Genomic DNA, 24,702 nt, shown 5'->3' with positions numbered 1-24,702 from the left:
GGTGGACTGTGGTGATCTTAGCTTCCTGTAGGTGCGTTGTGGGTTACATAAATGTTTTTGCGTCTATGCTAGGCCTTGAACACGAGTGTAACATGCAGCAATACTAACTAGTGACACAGAAGTGAAAGAGTGGGAACCCTCCCCACATAAGAGCTGCACTTCACTTTACCTGGTAAGAAATTCCCATTTCTTTAATCTAGTTAATCATAGTTTATCGGACACTGCTGTTGATTATTACGAGCAGCATGAAATACATTTGCACAGCAGATGCTTGATTCTTTATGACTGGAAAAAACATGGCAAAAATCTTCCTTTAACCTTTTGTTATTCGCTAGTCTGTCTTGGATGCTTTGATATTATCCAGTTATATTTTCCCGATATATACTGTAAACCGGTGACTAATGTAACATTCAGTTGAGTGTCAGAATGTCTCCATTAGTTTACTACAAAGCCACTAGATGTCACTATTCGACTGATGTGGCGCTCAGCACCTGCTAAATGTAGCAATGTCCTGTCAGAACTTCTTCATGATGCCACCCCGGACAAAAGCATTAGTTGAAGGTTGACTGACAAAAGAGGCAACATCCACGCCCGGGAGCACTTTGGTAAGTAATGCATTTTTTCATTTGTATTTTTTAAGCCACACTCTTTTCAACGCTGAGCTTTTATGTATATTTAAGAAAGGGAAGTCTTTAACGGGTGAGTTATTGCCCGTGGTTCCTGAAAACATAGCTCCTCCCACTACTCTTTTTATGCACACATTGTGAATTTAAAAGTATTGTTGCTTAACCACTAAACAAATTGCATGAATTTGTGCTAGCTGAGATTCACAAGATTTTTTTTATCATCCTGTCTCACTTCAATTACAAAAATGTCTGCTGTACAGTAAGGTAGGTACATGAAGACTTCCCAAAGCTCTGAGTGGATTACTGCTGAGCAACTAAGGGTGATTATCTTTGACACTTGCGCTCCCTCTTTCTTCTGTCTTAGGCTCTATCCCTACATGCGTTTCTCCTCCACTTGGCTTGTGTATTTAAAATATTGTACAACTGACTAGACTGCTTTTGATTAAGATCACCTGTTTTGACTGTTTATGTGCATAAATATATGTTTGTTTTCCCCTACCATCCCCTTTGCTACATATTTATGCAATAGAACACCCGGGTGACTTTAGGACCCTGTGAGAGAAACCCACAGGGGGCGCGGCAATATTTTTAATCTGACCACAGAACCTGTTAGCTTCCTCTTACATTCTGTAAGACAGTTTAGAAGTTCCCTTACACCAGTTCCTTCATGTGAGAGCTACAATACAGAAGTGCTCTGTAGCGGAGCAACGTAACAGCCTCAGTCCTGTCCCCAAGCTTAGCAAGCCTATCCATGACCTGTGGACAAGGACCTTTGTGCCATGAAATGCCTATGAAAACTGCCCTATCCCACACAGTGAAGATCCAGCTATGGACCAGCAGGTCAGGATTCTGAGAAGCTTCCTGGATGACCTGGAAAGACAGGAGGCTGCGGCTGAGGAGACACCTAACGGCATTGCTGGGGAGTTTGTGGTGAGTTAACAGTAATGTTCCTCTTGTTTAAGTACAGCTAAAAATTCTCAACCCAGAAGACATGCTGTATTTCTCGATGGGTTTTCACATTCACACGCTAAAAAAAGGTGTATTTTTATATTGACAGTAAGCACGGCGAAACTGAAAGTTCTTAGTCTTCCCGATTTTTAGGTTTTTTACAAAAGACATCACACTGAGGGAAGTACCACACTGGTATTTTTCGGAGGGTTCCAACGCCATTTTCATTCTTCCTCTTTGTATTGATGCTTGTCACTAAAGGCACAACAAGGAAGAAGTGTAAGCAAAAGTCCTGTAACACGACTGACGACTAGCAGCAACAACAACCACACACACACACACACACACACACACACACACACACACACACACACACACAGAGAGAAACACACTCACGCAAACATACTAAATTGTGCCTGAGAAGTGTTAACCCCAGGGTGACATCATCTGTGGGCTGCTGCCATGGTGATGAGTGACATGGCGGTGCCTGAAGACAGCACTGTGTGCTTCACATGCTGCCCCTCTGCTGTCATACTGCTGCCACCCCAACCACTCCAGAGGAAAGAGTCCATTGCATCACTTCCTCTGAGGACAAAAAGCACTTTGTAGTGTTAGAGAAGTGCAGATGTATTTCAAGTCCTTTAGCAGACTCTTTTAGATCTGCCTCAACTGGCCTCAGAACAAAAAGACCAATGTCTCAACAAGTCCTGCAAGCACAAACATGAGTTTAACTTGAGAGTCCGAGCTTCCGCTTAGGTGATTTAGAATCGAGGTCCTCTCAGTTTGTCAGCCATCATGTCAGTTTGAGCTCGAATGAGTCACAGATTCTTCGTCTGAGGCTGAATCACATAAAAACTGACCACATGTGACAATGTGCCATTGGTCACATGTAATTTGCTGGTTACATGCCCACTTTTTATTCACTCTCCTCTATCAGTTGCTAATGACCTTAAAGCATCTGCACTATGAAAAAAGAGCTTTTCCAGTAAATGCACAGGAAACACTACCATGAAACTCATATTACCCATCTGCTGTTTTGGCTAATTAAATATAATTTAGACGCATTTACATGATACCCGTAGCTTGGAGGTTGTTTCAGTATGACACATCAGCAAAACATGACAAAAATAGCTCTTTGGCATTTAGATAGCGTCTAGGAACTATGATGAAAAGTCTTTATGAATGCAACGCATTTACATTTCTTTTTGTGTTTTTCAGAGGTTGAAAAGTCAGTCAACAAAGTACCGAACGGACAAGACGTATCCTAGCAAAACAGCAGAAAAGCAGGAAAACATCAAGAAGAACCGATACAAGGACATTCTGCCCTGTAAGCTTGTTTAAATGTATAAAAATACAACAGTTTTACAGTTTTCTGCATTAACACTGTAAAGGAATACTTCTAGATTACCTATAGTGTGCCAGTGACCAAAAAACCCCATATAAACAGTATGTAATGCTCCATCAACATATCTACTTAAGTTTCTTATATTTATTTAAATTAGACAAGGTAGACTAGATCCTAGGAAAAGCTTACAAACATTAACATATTTTATTATATTTTCATCTTTATTTTATTCTAATTCTGTTCATTTCTTTTGCCACAAGGTGAGAACGTAAAGCACACTCTGAATCTTTTTAGGTTTTCCAACATTCATAACTACATATTTTTCTTTTTGTAGTTGACCACACCAGAGTAAAGCTTACTCTTGTCACATCAAAAAATGACACAGACTACATCAACGCCAGTTTCCTCAAGGTAAAGAACAAGGTCCCTTTTAGCTTATATCCACTGATGGCTCAGCTTCTACACATTTAATTGACAAACAACGTAAGTGCACTATTTAGGCTGCTTTAGCCTGGCCACAGTGGATTGGCCACTTTACAAACCAACTGTACCCCAGCTTCTCTTTTTTATGCTGTTCGAAGCTTTTTAACATTATCTGTGGTTGCACTGATCTCTGCTACATTCTGAGCCAGAGTCTTGCTGCTGCTCTCTCTGCCAATATATGTGAGTGGAAGGCTAGGGAGGTATATGCTGCCAAATAGTTGCTGCATTAGAGATAACAGGTTTCTTTTGGCCACGGGGGTCCCGACTGAAATATGGTTTGTGCAAATGTAACTACTGTGTTTTGTGTGCAGGGAGTATCAAACTCCAGGGCTTACATTGCTACTCAGGGTCCTCTGCCCCACACAGTAGTGGACTTCTTGAGGATGCTTTGGGAATACAAGATAGAGGTAAGGTCTACACCACAAGGTGCATTTAAGATAGCACAACTTGCTTTATTTCTTCAGTTGAAAATTAAATTAAGATTAAAAGAGCTGTGACTTTGGCCACAGTAGCTGAAATACAGATCCCCATCCCAGTTCACATATCTTTTAAAAATGTTTTATTTATTTATTTTTAGATCTATGATTTTTTTTTTTTTACACATCTTCATGATTCTAGGTTGTCGTGATGGCCTGTCGAGAGTTTGAGATGGGAAAGGTAAACTTCTCTCTGCTTTCCACTTTTTTTCTCACCATACAGAATTTTCTCTATATTTGTATGTTTATACACCAGCCTGGTGTCAGTTTGTTAACTATTATCGTTTGATGTATTGTTTAAATTGAAAGTACTTTTGTTACACTTGTATGATTGATTTTTTGTGTTTAGAAAAAGTGTGAGGTTTACTGGCCACAGAAACACGAGGAGCCGTTCGTTTGTGAGCCTTTTAAAGTTTACTGTGTGAGTACTTTTTGTTCTCTATTCATATTTTCAAGATGAATAGGTTAATGGATCTGATGCAAAAACTTATACTGAATATATACTATAGTATTTGCTATACTGAATATATTTAACTACTTTACAAAACAAAAACTGGCTGCTCAACATTGGATTTTCTCTAATCCACACAGGGTCAACATTATTCATACGGTCTCAAATACATACAACTAATATTTGGTTAAATGTCCCTTAGCAAGTCGCGCCTCACCCAGATTTGCTTTGCTTTTTGTAGCTTGGCATAACTCTGGTTGGATATTTGACCACTCTTCTTGACAGAGTTGGTAGAGTTGATTTAAATTGGTTGGTTTCTTAGCATAGCTTATAACCACACTCCACAAATTAGATATCATTACATTTAAAAAACCTCAGCTTTTGTCATTGTGGCCAAATGGCTTAACCTTTGTCTTGTCTGACCATAAAATTTCTAAGCCAAAGGCCTTTGGCTTGTTTATTTGGGCACCTGTAAATTTCACTTGAGATTTAAGGGGTCAATTTTAGAGCAGGGCTTTTTTTCTTGGTGAGCAGCCTCTCAGTCCATGGCGACGTAAAACTCGGTTCGTTACAATTTTTAAAAAGACTTTCCCATTTTGTGTAAATCTACAGGTCTCCATAGATTTTCACTGTACCTTCGCATTGTTCTGAGCATTGTTCAATCCAACCAGTGCTGTCAATCCAATTCTTTTTATGCTAAAGGATTTTTTGACTTTTTATGTATAAATTTGAGCCTGTGGAGATTAGTGAAAATCCCAAATAAGCCCCAAATTACCGTTCACACCCATGATGAATCTCTGTAAACTGACCAGTACTGTATGCCATGCACATACACTATACCTAATTATAGTTTTTTTTAAAGTCTTACATTGTTTTACCATAATTTTGTAAGCAGCAAGATCAAGAATTTAGGTTAAAGAAAAACTTTTTGTGCAGGACTCTGAAGAAAGCAAAGGAGACTATCTGACCAGGACCCTAAGGTTGACCTATCACAATGTAAGCACTGTTTATAGCCAGCCTAACTTTTGTGGTTGTATTTGACAGTTGGGTTTGAACCCCAAAATATAACTATGAAGTTTAATGTGCTCTAAAAAGACGCTTGCATTCTAAATGTGTACAATACTTTGAATTTTTTTCAGAGTTCCCGAACCTTGAAACAGTTGCACTATGTCAACTGGCCAGATCACGGAGTACCGGACTCCATCCCTCCCATTCTGGACATGTTGCATGAGATGCGCTCTTATCAAGCCCATGATGACGTCCCTATTTGCATTCACTGCAGGTCAGGCATTTGAATAGAACTTGAACTTACTGCATGGCTGGAGTTAGGTGTTAAGGCAAAATATACATCCTGTTAACATATGAGTGAAGTGGATTGTCTTGCTCAAAAATGAGCTGCAAAGCTGATCTTTATTTTTTAATAGGTAATGCTTATATTGTTGGAAGCTCTGTTCATCGTTCTTAAGAAAAATGTTCTTGATGCTGTTTAGCGAAACCAGAAATGAATCAGAATGTACACAGCTCAACCTTTAAAGTAAAAGGTGCACCGGTCCAACTGAAAGGAGGCTTTTGTCACTGTTGGTTTCACATGCTTAAATTTCACATCCTGTCACTCAGGACAACTTGAATCACCAGCTTGGGGTCAATTTTTGTAGCGATTGATTTTCTAAATATAATGTAAATTAGATTGCGTTGCTTTTTAATGCAAAGAAATCAGAATATGGTGTTGGTCTTCTCTCAAGTATTTCAAAGTATTTCTTTTAACTGGATTCAAGAAATAATTCAATTGATTTCAACTAAAAATGAAACTACATGTGAAAAAATATTTCAGGTAAATGAAAACGTGACTCTTTTATTCTTGTACGTTGTTTTTGTTTTAAATAGTTTGAAAGTTCGCGTGCGATTTTTTTATTTTTTTATTTTTTTTAAAGTAAAGCATGAAGCCATTATAGAAATTGAGGTTGTTGTCACTCTTTTATTCTTTACTTATATTTCTGAACATCGCTTTGTTATCTGATCAGTACACGCACGAGCAGAAACTACCACACTGTATGAAATGCCATCGCTCCTTTCTAACATGTTAAAGAAAAAAAGCAGATCAAAGGAGAACTGTGCTTTTGGTTGTGATCGAGTTTGTACTGCTTGTGGGCAACGTGTACAGGTCCCCAGCAATATGGCTTCGAGGTTAGACGCTATTCTTTTAACAGGAAATGTTTGTAGGTGGTTGGCCAAAACCCCACTGGGTTGTAAAGTATATATGTATACATTTCCCCCTAAAATTTTCCAGCACTTACACTATGGCTAAAGCAAGAGCTTGTGACTTAGATAAGTCCAAATAGAAAACCTTGGGGCATGTGGGATTGCACCTGTGTGAGCTTGTCAGTTGTGTAGAAAGTTTGTATCATTTTGTTTCCAGTTCTGCATCATACTTTCCCTCTGAGGAAACACAAACAAGTATAGATTTGTCACATACTGTTACTTTGTCACATACTGATTGTTTTTTTTTTTTACATAAATACATATTATATTTTTTATATGCTTATGCTTAACTAAACTGTTCAGAAACTATTAACATGTGAAACCATGACACTCCTCATGATGAGTCAGCCATGTACTGTTGAGTTTGTAGCAGATATAACCTAACCTACATATCACGAAGCCACCCCACATCTGTGACAGGTCACCACAACATGGTTGCTAAAACTATCATTAAAGTTTTATTTTTTCATTGCGCCAGTTTTCATTGGTTTTCTTGTCCTGAGAAAGAGTTTTGTACTTAATTCAGCTGACGAGGGGAGTCGTAAGCTGTGAATAGTTACAGACATTGCTGCAGTGGTTGTGGTTTAGCCATTAGATGTACCATCGTACCTAATGCCTTCTTCAGCTATGCTACATATATGTAGGGCAAGTATAGCATAGTTGAAGAAGCATATGGGCAGTTATACTGCAAATGTCTGAAAAATGTGACGTTTTTCTGTTGTGTATTTGCAGTGCTGGCTGTGGTAGAACAGGAGCCTTGTGTGTCATTGATTATACCTGGAACCTCCTAAAGAAACAGGTTAGCTATTCTTCTCTGCCTTGCTGTACATTTTGTACGACAGATGCGTTTAACTGTAAAATTGCCAACCTTTCCATTACTTTTGTGTGCTCGTTTATAGATGATCACTTCAGATTTCAGCATCTACAATTTAGTTCAAAGCATGAGAACCCAGAGGCCATCTTTAGTTCAAACCAAGGTACCTGATGTTTTTTTTAATATAATGCAAACCATCACATCTAACAAGTCTTCCAATCAACAGAAACAAATTTCAAGCAATTTATATAACAGTAATGCCAGTTAATGTCAGTTTTGTTTCGTGAATCGTGCCCCAAAGTTATGCTACCTAACAGAACAAATTCTTGTTGTTTAATCTCAGGAACAATATGACCTTGTCTACAGAACCATCAAGTTACTATTTCAGAGATATTTGCAGTCTGTAGATGAACAGACTTTCCAAAACGAGGTAAGTAACCAGAGATTTATTATTGTTAGTGAGCTTAGACAGAGACTAGCTAGAAGCAGAGACGACATGGTTTTGGTTGTGTGCTTCATCAACGCATACCGAAACGCACAGCCATCTGAATCTGTAAAACAGAAACAGTAGATGTGGCAGGCTTTCTTGTGGTTTCAGCAACATTAAAATAGAATCTAGTCACATGATCAAAGCGGAAAATCATCAAACTGGCAGATTTGAAAATTAACTAAGAAGGCAGTGACACCTCTGTGCTCTGTTGAAACTGCTGCTGTACACTTCTTTTATTTACTGTTAAGCAAAATATTAAACGGAGCTGAGAACATTCATATTTTACAAGCATACTGAATTTACATGCAAATTATAATCAATAATCTATTCTTGATGCAACTCATACTCCTCTTAAAGGTCTCTGAGATCTTTATCCCAGGTGAGGAGTCTGGTTTTCTGCCACAATTTCAGCATCTGCTTGACGAGGAACGGGCCTTCCTACCACAGTACAACAGTCCTTTGGCTTCTTCAGAAAACCTACTTTTCTTGAACGCCAAGGACATGCACAAAGACCAGCAACAATGGCCTCTGTTCCAGACCTCTCCTGAGTCAGTTCCCCAGGACCTGAATGAAGTACCCTGGATGGTGCATGCAAATCAGAGAATTCCTTCAGCAGAAGAAGAATTGGTTGCAGAGAGTGATAGTGTACCGTCACTGATCCGTCAGCCCTCACCAGATCTAGCAGCAGCCATTTGTTCAATGGTGGAGGACCCCTACTTTGACACTGGTTTGAGTTCTCCGTCATCAGATGGGGGACACACGGGTGCTGCTGAGGAGACCACAGAATGGACATTTAGCCCTCTTTTCAGTGCACCCTCATTATTTTTGAATGACCACACTCTGGAGGCCAACTCACCTGCTTCAGGTCAGTGCTAGTGCCTGTGCATGTGTTAGTTTCAAGATGAGCAACAAATAGCAGCTGATTTTTCTGTTTTTGCAGACACCGGTGAAGTCTGTACTTCTGGAGAAGACCCTCCTCCACTACCTGAACGAACCCCAGAATCCTACATGCTGGCTGTGGATACAGGTTAGGGCCCATAGTGAACATACATCTGGAATATGAGCTGTTAGCTTAAGGGATGCTTACTTAAATGATGCAACATGTTGCAATTTTGTCTTTCAGAGGTATCTGACCCTTTTGAAAGGTTATTAGTTATTCCACACGATGCTGCTGCTGATGCACTTACAGAAATTAGTGGTAAGAACACGTAACTGGAAAATAAAATGAGACTATTAAGTATGTAGATGTCTGCAACATATTACACACAGTTTCCAATGCATCAACCGTTTACTGAGCACTTGCAATAAGATCTTATTTGATCAAAATCCTTCATATTGCAATCATGTTATTCAGCAAGTGCACTATTATTGATACACTATGATACTTTTCCTTACTTCCAGGCAGTCCCCCCTCACCTGCACCCCCACTTCCAGAAAGAACCCCTGAATCTTTTGAGCTGGCTATTGATCAGGGTAACTTTATAATCTCAGAAATCTCAATGATGAAACAGTAATTTTAAAAAATGAAAAAGCTTTTTCAGGTATTTCAGTTTTCATAAAAAGACAATTGATTAATGAAATTGCTTATTTTGGCTTTTCAGCTCCCGTGGAGCAGAAATTAGAGGTCATACCAGCAGTCGCACCAGCGGTGAACCTGAATGTAATAGGAATGTCTTCAGAATGGTTTGGCAACTCAAATCTTGGAGCCACTACATTTCAGAATGAGAGGAAATCTTTTGAGAGGAGTAAGGTAAGAAAGAATTCTCTAGACAGAATTCCTGCAAAATGTGTCAGTAATGCTGAGAAATAGAAAAAGAAAGAATCAACAGTCCATTAAATATATAATCAATCTACCGGTTACTTAAGCAGCTTTCTTGTATTAGTCATCGTGATCTATAAACAAAACATGTTGCAGGAGGTTATCTCGCTTATCTCTAGTGTTGCGCTGCAGCAAATTAAGGAACTGGTCGTTCTAACCAAACCTGAGACTTATAGACATTGTCAAATTTTTATATTATTCGAAATACATGCAGAGCTTAAAATAAATAATAGCTCTTACTCTTGACTGCGGTTATTCTCAGTCACCAGACTGATAACTGGTTTTTGGGTTTCTCGCTCACGAGGCTTTGCAGCTTCAACAAACACAGTCGTAAAAGGTTGGGACACTGTGTAAAGTACAAATAAGAACAGAATGCAATGGTCTGCAAAACTCAGAATCACATAATTTATTCACAGTAGAAAACAGAAAACAAATCAAGACAAACATTTGAAGAAAAAGACTGGCTCATTTTGAATTTGATTGCAGCAACATGTCTCAAAAATGTTGGGATGGGGTTGCATGCACCTTTCAGCCATGATGGTGCCTTTGCAGACGTGCAAACTGCCGATTACATAGGCAATAATGCACCCCTGTACCATCAGAGACACAGGCTTTTGAACCGAGTGCTGATAACAAGCGACGTGGTGCCACTTCTCTTTAGTTCAGAGGAAACGGCATCCATGCTCTCCAGAAAGAATTTCAAATTTACAGTTTTCCACATTGCCTTTTAAATGAGCTTTGGTTTAAAAGGATGGTGGCCTTTCTAGATCATGTGTGCATCTTATTCTTTGCATGATTGAGTTTTAACAAGTACTTGTGCATGGTGTGGTAAACTGTGTTCACAGACTGATTTTTGTGTTCCTAAGTCCATGCAGCGATTTCCGTGACAAAACCATTCATGTTTTCAATGCAGTGCCACCCGAGGGCATCCAATGTTGATTTTCAGCCTTGTCCCTTGCACGCTCTTGGTGATGAAATATTTATACAATTTTACACTGAGCAACATTATGAATGTGCTTGTAGATACAGTTGTTTGCAGATTGGCGAGCCTCTTGCCATCTTTCATTCTGCCTCTAAAAGATGCTCCTTTTTCCTCCAAGTCATGGTACTGACTGTTGCTAAGTGATCTTAGCAACAGTGATGACTTATTTGTACAATTGTCTACTGTGTTTTTTTTAGTACCTCTTGTTTTTCCTGCCTTTTGTTGCTGGTTACCAGTTTATTTATACATGTTGCTACAATCAAATTCAAAATGAGCTAATAGTTTTTCCCAAAGTGGGACGGTTTCTCAGTTTAAACATTTAAAATGTTTTCTGTGTTCTGTTGCAAATAAAATATGACTTCATGAGATTTACTTAATCTTAATTTCTGTTTTCATTTACTGCTTTTCTGGAATCGGGTCTGGAATCAGTTTGTATGTGTTATTCATTTTACTCATTTACAGTAGTTATTAGTAATTATGTGCATCCCAGAACATGTGGGTGCAATGTCACACCCAGAAATGTCACAATGACACACGTCAAGGTTTGTGATAACTCACGTTGTTGATTCACTACCGTTTTCAAAACCATTTCCCTTACAAAACAATAGCGGTAACTGTTTAGATGTAGTAAGAATAAATGCCTTGCTGAGTATTATCCCTGTTGTGTTTGTACATGGTTAGTGGTTGTGTAGTTTCCCTTTTGCTTCCTTTTAGTTCTGCGAACAAACTTTTGCTTGCAAGGAGAGAAAGAGGAGTTAAAAATATTTAAAAGGTCATTATAATTAACGTAGTCATTTAGCGACAGTTAATGTTAGATTTCATGATCTAAAATAAAACTGAAATTAATGTATACTGTTTTGGAAATATTTCTGAGATGTAGATATAGATAACCGTGGGTCACTTTTCTTTCTTGTAGAGTCTAAAAGTGAAAATGACCTTCACAGGTAAGATTTTAGTTATTATTAACAGTGTAATAAACTATACCTATATAAAATTCTACAACGATTTAAAAAAAAAAATTTTACATTTTCATAAATTCTCACAATTAGCAGGATATTTCTACATGTGCATTGCGATGATTTATATAGCATTGCTTTTTTGTACTGTAGGACCAGTAAATGATCCTGACCTTTCTTCAAACTGTACTTACTCTCCGTCTGTGGAGCCGCTATCTCCCCCACAGCCTGCCAAAGGTACGATCTAGCTTTGATGTTTGCCTTCAAGTCTTGTTTTAGAGTAAAACACTTGCATGCAAAACAGTGAATGAGGCAACTGTTACCTAATAAGAAATGTAAAAGTTTACGGTTGGTTGTATTTGATTGTGCAGCCGAGCGCAGTCTGACACCTCCCCTTCCAGAGAGAACTCGACAATCCTTCATCCTCGCCACGGAAGAAAGTGAGTATACCATCACCTGCTTATAGCAGCGATAGCTACAGCTGTTTATTTGAACAGCAGTACTCGATGTCTATGGGTTTTTTTTTATTTGTTTTTTTGTTTGTTTAGTTCTTGAGCCAACCGCCATTTTCCCACAACCGTTAGAAATAGCGCACCCCTCAACAAGGGTGGGTATATCATCTGAGTGGGATGGCACTTCTCAGCCCAAGAATTTCCACGATGCTGTCATGAGCAGGAGCAAGGTAATGGTGGTAAAATAGCTCCAAGGCAATAGAACACGCTGTTCTAAATAAGACAGCAAACAAGCAAAACAGTGATTAAAATGATAAGTTCCATAAGACATTTAACATTTTTGTTTTTAAACACTTCCCCACAGAGTGTTCGACCTAAAAGTTCAAGACAAGGTAGGTTGTTCAGTTCAATGATTGATGATACCCCCCTCTTTAGATGTGAGATTAAGCGATTTTCCATTGAAAGGGTATAAATAGCAATATTTGATCATAATCATAAGCTTTTTGTGGTTTCTAGTGAGCAGTGGCTTTTGCATATACACAGAGCTCTTATTAAGACTGTTTCAAAGTTAGGAACAGAAACTATAGACTATAACAAGTTTGGATTTTAATCGGTTTAGTCCAGTGACCAAACTGTTTTACTTACTGTTACATAAAAAATACTGTTTGATGATTTTAAATGGTGTCAAAAGTTTGTTTGTTGCTTTGAAAATGTTGGCGTACACTGGGAGGCATGATATGATAAAACAAGTGATGAAAGCTTGACTTTTAAATTGCTACTTGTTTTATTCATGATTAATCTAAATGCTTCTTTATGTGCTGGGTGTAGTTTATCATTGTGTTTCCACTGCAGAGCCCCCAACTGTAGTTCAGCCGATCGCTCCACCTACTGTGTTTGTAGCTGAAGGAGGAAGTGGTGAGTTGGTTCAGGCATTAAACAAAATACACAGTAGCCTCTCTCACACACACTGTTATTAGAAGACCTGTGTACCAAGTGCTTTGCTATAAGACTTCACAACATAGGGATTATTCTTGATGTGAAAAGCAGATCGCGTTAGAGGTCGCGCTTGGTGAAATTTCAAACACAAATTATTTCATTTTCTTTCTGTTTCTGTGTTAATCAGCTCAAGCGGAACACTGTGATGTGAACCGCAGAGCCTCCCTGAACAACGAGAAATCAGAAAACAAATCAGACAAAAACAGCGAAAAGGCCATGAGTAGAACGAAGGTAAACGTAAACTATACAAGTACATAGTTGCACGTTTCAGGGATATTTGAAAGGATATCGGCTCTAATTTGTGTTTTTGTTTCCTTTGCCTAGAGTCTAAGGTTTTTTAAACACAAACAAAGACGTAAGTATGCTAAGATAAAACTTTGATATGGTCCTGATATCAGAAAGCTTAAACTAATAGATCTGTAAATTCTCATATCCTTAGCAAAAACTGCCCCTCCAATGCCTCCTACTCAACCTGGAGCGTCATCTCAACCATGCAGTGTTTTTTCAGTGTTCAAGTTTGGTAGGCCTACATATACTGTAACCAATCATATGTATTTCAGTATCACATAATACATTATAACATCATTTTTATCACCCGCAGGATTTGGAAACCGTTTTGGAAAGCCGAAAGGCCCCAGGAAATATCCTGACACTTGGGTCTGACTTCTCTGGAAACATAAAAAGTAGAAGCGTTTTTTATGATGGTCACAGTGACACATTGCATTGCTAGAAGATTCGTCTCATTGCCTCAGGACTAAGTGGCGATCAAACAAGCACCAGCACTAGAGCACCCCCAACAGGAGAGTCTTGGTACCTGCTCTGAATATGTTACGTACGATTTATGAACAAAAATGGATTTTAATTAAAAAACAGTAGCTTTAAAAGAAAAACATGGACAGCCACTAAGATGAATGACTTGAAAGTTCAAACTCAGGAATGCTAGTCATTAGAATAACTTGTGTGCAGAAGTAAGCAGTGAGAAGTTTTAACACTTCTTGCATTAAAGCTCAAAGCAATGCTGTCAAATCTGGCATGCAAGAAATATATTTTGATATGTGCCTTTATGCTTTCAGCATAACATGAAACGGGTATGCTACTTTGTGTTCATTACTTGACTTTTTCTGTGAAATAGAGCTCAATACTCAATGTCGGTTTGCCATATTTGACATGACCACCTGCAGTTTTTAAATGTTTTAAAAACTACTAACACCACCTTAAAAGACATGTCCAGTTAATGGACCATTGAATATGCATATTTAATATGCATATGTTGCAACTGTAAAGCTTAACTATATTACATACACTGGTTACACACAAATTATTTATTAAAAAATATTGACAGTATGCATTCTAATTGTGTTTTTTCCCTCTTGTTTAACAAGACGAGATCACATTACAAACAACAGAAAACCATGTTTCTGGCACACAGAGCATCGCGACATGAAATGACAAAACCCTGATATGACAGGGCTGTGATGGGGTGGGTTTTTTTTCTACATCAATTTATTAAGTTAAGACCACGTGAAAGCCACATTTCTGACAAAAAAAGAAGTCATTTTTCTCCTAGTTTGGGATATGAAAGGCCTAATCTTCTAAAACGATGATGCTATTATTATTTGCTTTTGGATATCATGCAAATGTAAAAGGATCATGTGAGCAACTTTTTTTTTTTTAAATAACAAAAACATGGTACACTATGGCTGTTTAGCCTCTCCCCATTTTACCATCCTACTCAACAAATAAACCTTGCAGGTTTAAATGAGGCTTACTACATACAGTACAAGGCACTAAGATGTAGTCAGTGGTATAGCAAAGGCAGCAAAACACCATCACTTCCTTCACACAGGAACAAAATTTAGAAAACAGAATGAAGGTTTTTCAGAGACTCTGACGTACTCTAAAACGTGATCAAAGCTACGATGCTATATGCCTATTAGCCACAGCATTAAAGAGACGCAAAGAAATAACACAGACTGTGTTGGACTTTGAGGAAATAATTCTGGTATTCATGTGGATGGTACCACTCCAAAAAAAGCTGTATGGGCCTCCCTGAGCAGCACAAAAAGTGCTCAGGAGTGGCTGAACAGATTAAAATGTCCAAGGCATCGACTGGGCCTCAAAACTTCAGGTTCGAATATAATTGTGCATTTGTGAGATGCAATAGTCTGATCCCCAGAGACCACAGACACAGACCCTTTGGGATTGCTGACAGTGCTGTGCCAGGAGCTGCATACTATGAGGCAAGTAGTTCTAATGTTGTGACAGATAGCAGTATTTTTGGGCGGGGCTTACACTTTGGCTACGTTCACACTGCAGGTCTTAATGCTCAATTCCGATTTTTTGATCAAATCCGATTTTTTTGTCTGCTCGTTCACACTACAAATAAAATGCGACAGCAAACGCTCTCTAGTGTGAACGCTCAAAGCGGCCCGCATGCGCAAAAGAAGATGTCACACACAACGCGCTCTGTTTAGACCCAGAGCAACAGTATTGTTTGACTGATGGCCGTTAATATAAAGACTTCGGTCTTCACGTTTCCCAATTTTTGCTTTAAGTTATTTTGTTATTTACATAATAATGTAAATAACCTAATAATGATCCTTATTGCTGTTTAAGAGAGGAGCGGTGCTTCAAAGGATAGTTGCAGATTTCTGTCAGAATCTGCAGATTATACAGTACAAATAAAATGTTTACGTTGTCTTCCCAACAGTTTCACTGACATCCACACTGGATGGCCAGGAAGCGTTCGCGATGTCTTCTCGGGCGCTTCTCTGGCGCTGATAATTGGCTTCAGTCTTGTGTCGGTGACGTAAAAGGCGGATTTAATGCGACTTGACCGTTCAAACAGCAGTCGCTTTCTAAAACATCGGATATGTATCGGATTCAGTACCACATACGAAAGTGACCCAGATCGGATTTGAAAATATCGGATTTGCGCCGTTCACACTGTCATAGCATGATCGGATATGGGTCGCATAGGGTCAAAAAACCGGATTTGATGCGCTTTCGCCTGCAGTGTGAACGTAGCCTTACTGACGCCACATAGGCTACGTTCACACTGCAGGCGAAAGCGCATCAAATCCGATTTTTCTGACCCTATGCGACCCATATCCGATCATGCTATGACAGAGCGCAAATCCGATATTTTCAAATCCGATCTGGGTCACTTTCGTATGTGGTACTGAATCCGATACATATCCGATGTTTTAGAAAGCGACTGCTGTTTGAACGGTCATGTCGCATTAAATCCGCCTTTTACGTCACCAACACAAGACAGACGCCAATTCTCAGCGCCGGAGAAGCGCCCGATAAGACATCACGAACGCTTCCTGGCCATCCCGTGTAGATGTCAGTGAAACTGTTGGGAAGACAACGTTGGAGAAACGTGAACATTTTATTTGTACTGTATAATCTGCAGATTCTGACAGAAATCTGCAGCTATCCTTTGAAGCACCGCTCCTCTCTAAAACAGCAATAAGGATAATTATTAGGTTATTTACATTATTATGTAAATAACAAAATAACTTAAAGCAAAAATTGGGAAACGTAAAGTCCGAAGTCTTTATATTAAGGGCCATCTGTCAAACAATACTGTTTGGTCTGGGTCTAAACAGAGCGCGTTGTGTGTGAAGTCTTCTTTTGCGCATGCGGGCCGCTTTGAGCGTTCACACTAGAGCGCCTTTGCTGTCGCATTTTATTTGTAGTGTGAACACGCAGACAAAAAAAAATCGGATTTGATCAAAAAATCGGAATTGAGCATTAAGACCTGCAGTGTGAACGTAGCCATAGTTGCAACCACGTCAAACTCACTACAAAGTGCCTTCTTCAGCATAATGACATTATCAGCTAACAATAAGAGTGTGAATGGAATTTTAATTAAACAGACTGAAAGACAGCTGCAACATATTCCCAGCAATAACAATATAATATTTACATTCCAAATTCTGAATACAAACTCCACACATGAAGAAAAGAGTCAAATTGTTATTGCTAAGCGCAATAGATGTGATTCCTTAGTCACTTAGAAGTGCTTTTACAATTAGGTCATAATCTTAAATACTCATCACTGGTTATAAACCTGTGTTTATATGTTAAGCTCGATATTAAGAAAATAAATAAATATCAAAAAACTGTATTAACAGTAAGAAAAAGGCCCTGTATAAAATGTTTTTTAAATAAAGAACTGCCTTAACTTCAACTTATGAAGCAGACGAGTAAGATTTAAGTGCTTGTAATATATTGTATGTTGCCTCGTTTAAAGGAAATTATACTCAAGTTTAAAAGACGGCATTTGAAAATAATAAAAGTAATAGCTAATTATTATTTCCATAGGCATGATGAATGTAAAAAGTCAAATTCTTCCCAAGCTTTTAAATCAAATAAGAAAGGCCTGGCAGCACTTTGACAACTCAGTCTATCAATGAGAAGCCACAGTATTCTTAAGGTAACATTAGTTCACTTTGCATCGGTCACTGAAACTAATAAAAAAATAAAAAAAGATCAGTATCATGCTTCTATACTTACATTTTTTAAGCTTCTAAATCGATCCACAAGCATTTTGCGACTTCAATTCTTCCATGATATGGAAGCTAAACCAGCTAAACATTCAACATATATTAAAACATGTGCATGTGACAAATTATGTCAGTCTAAAAAATAATAGTTTCTATACATCATACACAGCTTCTGAATAAAACAGTGAAGCGTTACAGTGAATATGAGAGCAATATAAAATAAGAAATTGTATTATACAATCCCATTAAATTATGTAATTGGACTTACGGGAAAACATGTGACTACATCATAAACAACATTTGAAGATTAAAAACAAAAGCATGAACAATAAGTTAAGTCGAAAAGCTTCCTGATTGACAAAAATGTCAGTCCAAGTCCAAAATTCCTTTACAGGGGAAATATAGGTTGTGGGGGTAGATGGGGGCATAAGGTCATTCAGGGAAGTCTGCAGTGTGGCCATGAGCTTTCGGAAGGCTGGGCTCTTTTGAAGGTGTACATCCAGGGCGGACTGGTGCTAAGAAATGGTGGGGATCCTTGTATGTTGTTGGGAGGTGAGCAGATTTAGCAGGCTGTGGAGGGGCTGGCTGGGTTTCCTGGGAAGGTGTTGCAGGCCTCTGGAACTCAGGTTCTTCGGTTTTAGCCACCCCACCCTGGATGTTGTCTCCCTGTGGTCTTGCACAGGGGGTTATGGAGGCATCAGGCCTCGCAGGGGAGGAAAACGACACTCGACCAGAGGTGGGGCTGAGATCGTTGGGTTGCTGCTCCTCCTTTGCGGTTACGTCTTCTGAATGGTACTCTTTGAGGCGGATGTGCCAGGCGAGGCTGCAGACTGCAGACACGGTCTTGAATTGGTGGATGACGTTCCTTGGGATAAAGTAAATGTCATCGTCACACAGCTGGGCGCGGATATAGCGAATGCCTTCCCTCCTCAGCTGGTTGAGCTTTGCATCATCCACCCATTGAACACACTGCACAAAGAACGAAGACACATAGCGGTTTTATTTTAAAGCAAACAAAAAAACCCCGCTATAATATAAAAAACAAAAAACAAAACACATTGCTATAAAGCCGCACGTCTCACCTGAGCTACTGGAGGTTCGTACAGATCCAGCTGCAGCCTCTGGACAACTTCATTGAAGTCCCCAGCATCAAAACACACTACATCTTTGGTTATACGTGGTCGGTTATTCCTGTAAGAGATTTTAAAAAAGAAACAAAGTATATCGAAAAGTTACTTTCCCACTTCACATATCATGATGCATGAGGTGCTGCTATCGCATCATCTTTATTTAAGAGATACTCACCCTTCTCCGAAATGCACTGCTTTCAGTACACCGACAGCAGCAGTGCTCTGCCAGTCAAAACTCTGCCCAATATGATCAGCATGGGCCTTAGTCCGGTCTTCAAAGAGAACCTCCCTGGGTTCACTGGTTCTCGGTAGGTAGTGCAGATTTTTTACCTCATTCATGGACCTGAAGAAACACACAAGAACAAGAAAACCAGAGGTTACATCATGAGTACTTTGCCTATATACACTGATAAACCCACAGATGAACTTGTACCTGCGCCGTTTGAAAGGAGACTTAGGCATGTCAGCAGTGGGCACCATCTGTTCACCTGGTCGGACCCACATGATCGGCCCATCATCACTCTGAGAGCGACAGTCCAGTTTTAGACTAGAGAGGGTTCCCCATGGGAGGGTCATCTGTGATGATATACACAGACACAAACATTAAGAAACATCAAGGCATCAAGTTTACCTTGATATGCATCATATTACAGCCTATTAAGCATATGCAATTTGCCGATGAGCCCTGTATATGCTGGGTAATGCTGGAGGATGGTGGTAACAACTTGTAACCAGTAGGAATGTGTTAGCACTAGATCAATCAGAGTATTGGTACTTCTTAACATTCCTGACAGCAACATACTGTATTCAACATCTTCAAGTCTACGGCCCAGAACGTAAGTACTGCAACAAGTTTTTGCTTCCTGTACTTTAGGCTTCGAGCATATTCAATTTGAAATAATCATTGGAAAGTCAGGTTCAGTTTTAGAATCACTTTAAATACACAGTCCCTACCATTTAGGATTTCATAAATAAGGCCAAATGAAAAAAATTGCCATTTTTCATATGCAATATTTTGCTTTTTGCAGGCAATAATTTACTGAAGTATTCAGGACTCTATATTTGTATTTTCTGTGCTCCATTAAGCTTTCACTAGAGCCAACATCAGTTATTGTTTGTTATGCAACACAATGCATGTTGTTCTCAATTTATTTGGATGAATAATGGCACACATAAGGCTCTAGTATACCTCTGGATTCATCCGATTTCTTATGTTAGCATTAAAATAATCACTTAGTGCTAATGCTGAGTGACCTAATGTTTACTGGTTAGGGCACATACAGCATGAGAAGGGTCCAATTGCAGCCTTACAGAACCAAGTAGCTAGTTTCACAGTACTTTGTTCCATAAAGTTAGAGTAAGCAGTAGGTTGTAGAGTGCTGCAGCAATGTATGCATACTCTTGTCCCACTTCTTTAGCATATGGTACACAAAACAAAATTGTTACAAAACCTAAGTGCTGCTGTGTGAGCCATGTAGGCAGACTACAAACTTCCATCTATTAGGACTCTAATATTTCCTCTGACCTTGAGAAATGGTGACTCTTCCAGCATGTCCAGGAAATCTGGGAAGTAATCTCCAACTTCCTCGTCAACGGCTCCAACCAAGCTGATCTGCCTCATGGGTCCTGCTCGATAAGTCCCTGAACAGTAAGTCCGATTCACCTAGGACAGCAGAAATTTTAAATATATTTCAGGGTGTGCGCTACAGTCTAACTTACTGTCTTTGTATACTGCATTTAGACACAAAACAAATGACTGTTAAATGTCAAAACCCGAAGAAGAATGGGCACTCTCATATCACAGATTAATGATTGTGACAAAGCTTCAGTGACACTTTATGGCTAACAGATTCGATTTACTCAGTCACACATCACCTGGTAGCATATTCAAAGGAGGGGGAAAATCCATACACAAGTCACTCTAATGGATTTCTGGCCCGTGTGTGTCTAGCCGACACTACAGACCGTAATCTGTGAGTCACACCTTTATTTGTAGAAGCACATAAATGCATAGAAAATATACTAGACTACAGTCATTGTAGCAAAATGATCAAACGCTTCATGAATCACAGACGTGATCAGCAACATAAACACTGCTGTTTTATGTAATGACCTAGTAAAATTCTGTAGTAAGTAAAAACAACAACAAAAACATTTTGTGCATTTATGCAGTGGTGAGACGACAAACTGCTGAGCTCTGTATCCTTTTCAGCATCACACATTTGCAGATGTACTGACACAGTTTCATCTTTCTGCAGTTAGGAATCAATTTGCAACTAGGGCTAAGTATCGTCACTGATTTCTAGAATCGATTCAATTCCGATTCACAAGGTCCCGAATTGATTCGATTCGGGGAAATTTTGCCTCAGACAGTCTGAAATATTATAATTCGGATCACTTATCAGTACATATCAATATTTTTATATCTATAAAAAGAAAGTTGTGAGACTTTATCAAAGGTGTAAGCATCACAGCAGATTTGTGTCAAAGTAACTGAGTATAAAACACAGAAAAACATGAAGGCGGTTTCCTGGTCTGAGTTTTTATAGCAGATGACCTTAAAAATATTGTGCAGTCAAAAACGAAGTGAAGCAGAGCAAAGTTACAGAGGTTTGATTAAAGACACAGCTAAGCCTTTTCCAATTTTGCATAATTTTAAAAAGTTTACATTTGTTCAGTATTGAACGGCAGAAATGAGGCTTTCTTGTCAGAAGTAAGTAAAACAACCCAAAACAAAACAAAACAAAAAAAACAGTGGCCGACACCATAGACTGGTGGGTAATAAGTAAGCGAATAATGCAAAAAACAGAGATTTTTAGATGGAAAACTATTCCTGAGAGAGAGAAAGAGAGAGAGAGAGCTCATGAAGTGGGATTTTATCGTGGTGGAAGCAAAACAGCAAAAGTAAGAGGAAATTCGGGACAATGTTTATGTAAAGCGTAGTTTGGATCTTCTTTTGCTGCTGGTTCAGTTAATATTGTTTGGAAAGAGATCAAACCTGCAGCTTCAGAATCAGCGCAAAAAAAGGACGTAAACACAAAGCGCCCGCCGATGGTTGTAGAAAGTTCGTGAGGTTTAACTTGAGATTCTGGCATTTCGGGCAAAATACATTTATATTTAAAAATCGATTCAGGATTTTAATGAATCGATATCACATTATCCAAGCCAGAATCGATTTTAATCGATAAATCGATAATCAAAACCCACCCCTATTTGCAACGTCATGAAACAACTGTGACTGTAAGTGCCCTATGAGAACAAACGCAGCCAGCCACCAGCAGTTTATCAACTTAATGAGAATATACATTAAACACAGACAGCTACTGAGAGGCAAATATTTTTGTACCTCATTTAAGATCGTGGCTTTTGTAAGACTTGCTCTGACTCACAACAATATTGATTTTATCTAAAATTTGTTTTCGGTTTTGGTGTATCGCATCTCACCAGAAAAAGTATCTGCACCTGATGTATAAACATTGGTGGAGTGAGGGAACTCATTGCCCTTATGGGCGATGCTATCCATTTCCACCATCTACAACTTAAAAACACTCAGTTTTCGTTCATGACAGATAATCTCAGCTGTAACCTGATTTACTACATTTATGTTTTTGCATCTCTGACACAAAAATGTTCTTAAAAACAAAACAAAAAACCCCCCAAAACCCAACATATTCTGCAAGTTTAAATTTGCTCTTCCCAAAACTACCCCCTCTATAAATCCACTTATGCTCTGATATTATAGCACAAGAGGTTTTGTACTGTTAGTTGATTAAAACCAAGGAATCTTTACACTAAAACATCTATTATAAGCAATATATATTTAACATTTAGTTAGTTCCATTCATAATGGAAATTACTCTTTTCAGCCTTTTTTTAAAAATAAAATAAAATATTTTAAACACAAATTCATGCTGATCAGCATCTAACCACTCTGCTCACCCCAAGCAGTGTCCTGTACTGTATTTGTTTATGGAAGTCACGAGGGATTCTGTTTACATTTTTTGTGTTATGGTCAAGAGAACCCTTTGCCCTTTTCACATACCTGAGACTGAAAGTTGGCAATAGTGGTAGTCTCAATGTCTTTCTTGCCCATTATCTCCATTTTGACCGGCGTGTTGGGGAAGTTGAAGGCAAAGTAGTCCAAGAAGTCCGGTAGGTATGCAGCTGCATTGTGTACTACTGACAAGGCATATGAGGCTGCACCTTTAGGCTTTTCGGCAAAAGCCAGCTTCAGAAATTCCTGGGCAAAGCACTCCATCTCAGCCGGACTAAGACAGGCCAACTCGTCAGCATAGGCGTGCAAGATAGACCCCCCACCATTGGGTTGCCTTTCCTCGTGTATGAAGCGTCCATATCGTGTTCCTGTCTGGAGACAGGAGCTGCGGATGTAGTGGTCCTGGTGGGAAAAGAAGGGGGCGTGAACCTGTTTGAGAGCATGGAGGTGGGCCGGGTAGTCGACAGCATCTCTGCCGGGATGGTGATTGCTTTCATGCTTAATGCTGCCAGGCAGAGAAGGATCTTTTCCAACCCCTGAGCATACAGTCTGAACGGCTTTGTTGTGCATGTGTCGAACCTTCTTGACACCTTGCTCATCCTCATGATTCTTCTTCTTTTTTTTCTTAAGGAGATATTCTTCTAGTGTTAAAGACTTGCCATTCTCATTGTGAGGCCTTGGCTCTACAAGTAAATGAGCAGCTAAAAGTTAGAAAAGAAGGATGTGCATAAAAAAAGCTGTGTTTAGCTCTGTTCTTTAGTCAACCCATAATGCAGCAGACTAGCAATGATGATTAAAGGGAGGTTCGGGGACATATTTTCTGTAAGTTTTACGTATTCATTGCTTCTTTTTTTCTTATTTACTATCAAAGGATATACACTAGGTCAGTTGTATAGCTACTCTATAAATTGCACTACTTAACAGCAAACATTACAAATTGTTGTAATCAGAAGACTCACACATTACATGCCATTACTTGTCATTCAGATCCCCCCAACATCCATCTTCAAATGCCAACAGTCTTTAAACGAAAGTAAATAAATAAATAAATGAAAATAGCAAAGCTCACCCTTCTTTTTCTTCAGTTCGGCGTGTTTCACATTTGCTTCTTCATTTTCCTTCTTCAGCTTTAGTTTCAGGTCCTTATCCCTGGGCTTTTCTTTGAATTCCTGGGGCTTGGCCTTGACCACTTTGAGAGGCGTGAAAGTGAAGAGCGCAGGTGGCTGTGAAGGCACCGTTTGCTTCTTCTGTAGCTGCTCCGGCACCTTTCGCGGCTGAGGCGGAGGAAAAATCGGCTTCTTCGTGCCGTTGGTGAGGCTGTGATTGTGATGGTGGCTGTGCAGGACGAGCTTGTCCGTGCTGAAGTTGTGGGGCTTGGGATTTTGCTGCAGCTGATGCGGCTGATGGATCCGGTGCTCGGCATGTTTGTGATTATGATGGTGGTGATGGAGCTTCACGTTTTTCGCTTCTTTTTCAGACCTCTCCCGTTTGTCGGCCAACGGTGACAAGTCCCTTTTCTTTTTCTTCTTCTTCTCTTTCATGAATCGCTCCAGACGATCCCTTACCATTTTGTCTTCTACTTTGGCACGGAGCAAGTCGACCTGAGCTGCCATCTTTGCACGTACAGTAGTCAACAATTTAAAGGACTCTGGGTTCCTACTGCGCAGGTCCCCGACAATATGTAGTCCTCTTGCCGTTAATTTGTAGTTCCCTTCGCTGATTTGAGTCCATTGCGCACGCGCAACGCATTGATCTGTAGGTAATGTAGTTTAAAGACGGCGCATGGCTGCATGGGAGTTGGAGTTTGGAATGTACTGAATGCGTGCGGCTTTGCACGCACTCACCTCCGCTCAGCTGACGTAATGGTTAACCCACTGGAGGCGGAGCTTTTGCGTTTGCAGCGGGTGAGAGCTGTGAAGTAGCAATATTACACGCCACAACGATAAACCACTGTAACCGACTCCAAT

The 24,702-nt window shown here is 39.4% G+C and overlaps 2 protein-coding genes across 6 annotated transcripts; one reads left to right on the top strand and one right to left on the bottom strand.

Moving 5' to 3' along the window:
* Positions 1-24: 24 nt before the first annotated feature.
* On the top strand, positions 25-14,441 carry ptpn22 (protein tyrosine phosphatase non-receptor type 22). Of its 4 annotated transcripts, XM_026154656.1 has the most exons (29): positions 25-172; positions 519-605; positions 887-890; positions 1,442-1,556; positions 2,793-2,901; positions 3,254-3,330; positions 3,714-3,809; positions 4,021-4,059; positions 4,228-4,299; positions 5,266-5,325; positions 5,469-5,611; positions 7,321-7,387; positions 7,488-7,565; positions 7,746-7,832; positions 8,250-8,757; positions 8,833-8,919; positions 9,016-9,090; positions 9,294-9,365; positions 9,494-9,642; positions 11,610-11,637; positions 11,803-11,886; positions 12,021-12,089; positions 12,198-12,331; positions 12,466-12,493; positions 12,930-13,016; positions 13,225-13,328; positions 13,422-13,452; positions 13,537-13,617; positions 13,699-14,441. In XM_026154656.1, exons 4-29 carry the CDS (start codon positions 1,455-1,457, stop codon positions 13,758-13,760), a joined length of 2,529 nt encoding a protein of 842 aa, XP_026010441.1. In that variant the 5' UTR covers positions 25-172; positions 519-605; positions 887-890; positions 1,442-1,454; the 3' UTR covers positions 13,761-14,441. The 4 variants fall into 4 exon arrangements, with proteins under 4 accessions (XP_026010441.1, XP_026010443.1, XP_026010440.1 ...); XM_026154658.1 differs by lacking the exon at positions 887-890 and having other exon boundaries at positions 27-172; positions 12,954-13,016; XM_026154655.1 differs by lacking the exon at positions 887-890 and having other exon boundaries at positions 106-172.
* A 2,509-nt stretch (positions 14,442-16,950) lies between these two features.
* Positions 16,951-24,397, bottom strand: rsbn1 (round spermatid basic protein 1). 2 transcript variants are annotated; one of them, XM_026154896.1, is made up of 7 exons: positions 23,805-24,397; positions 22,784-23,436; positions 20,267-20,404; positions 19,175-19,317; positions 18,917-19,084; positions 18,694-18,802; positions 16,951-18,580 (listed from the first exon to the last, which is right to left on the bottom strand). In XM_026154896.1, the coding sequence occupies exons 1-7, from the start codon at positions 24,346-24,348 to the stop codon at positions 18,044-18,046; spliced, it is 2,292 nt and encodes a 763-aa protein (XP_026010681.1). In that variant the 5' UTR covers positions 24,349-24,397; the 3' UTR covers positions 16,951-18,043. The 2 variants fall into 2 exon arrangements, with proteins under 2 accessions (XP_026010681.1, XP_026010682.1); XM_026154897.1 differs by having other exon boundaries at positions 22,784-23,418; positions 23,805-24,396.
* Positions 24,398-24,702: the final 305 nt, after the last annotated feature.

The sequence above is a fragment of the Astatotilapia calliptera genome, chromosome 20 (genome assembly GCF_900246225.1).
Source record: "Astatotilapia calliptera chromosome 20, fAstCal1.2, whole genome shotgun sequence".
NCBI classification, from domain to species: Eukaryota; Metazoa; Chordata; class Actinopteri; order Cichliformes; family Cichlidae; genus Astatotilapia; species Astatotilapia calliptera.
This window is presented reverse-complemented; position numbering and strand designations above follow the sequence as displayed.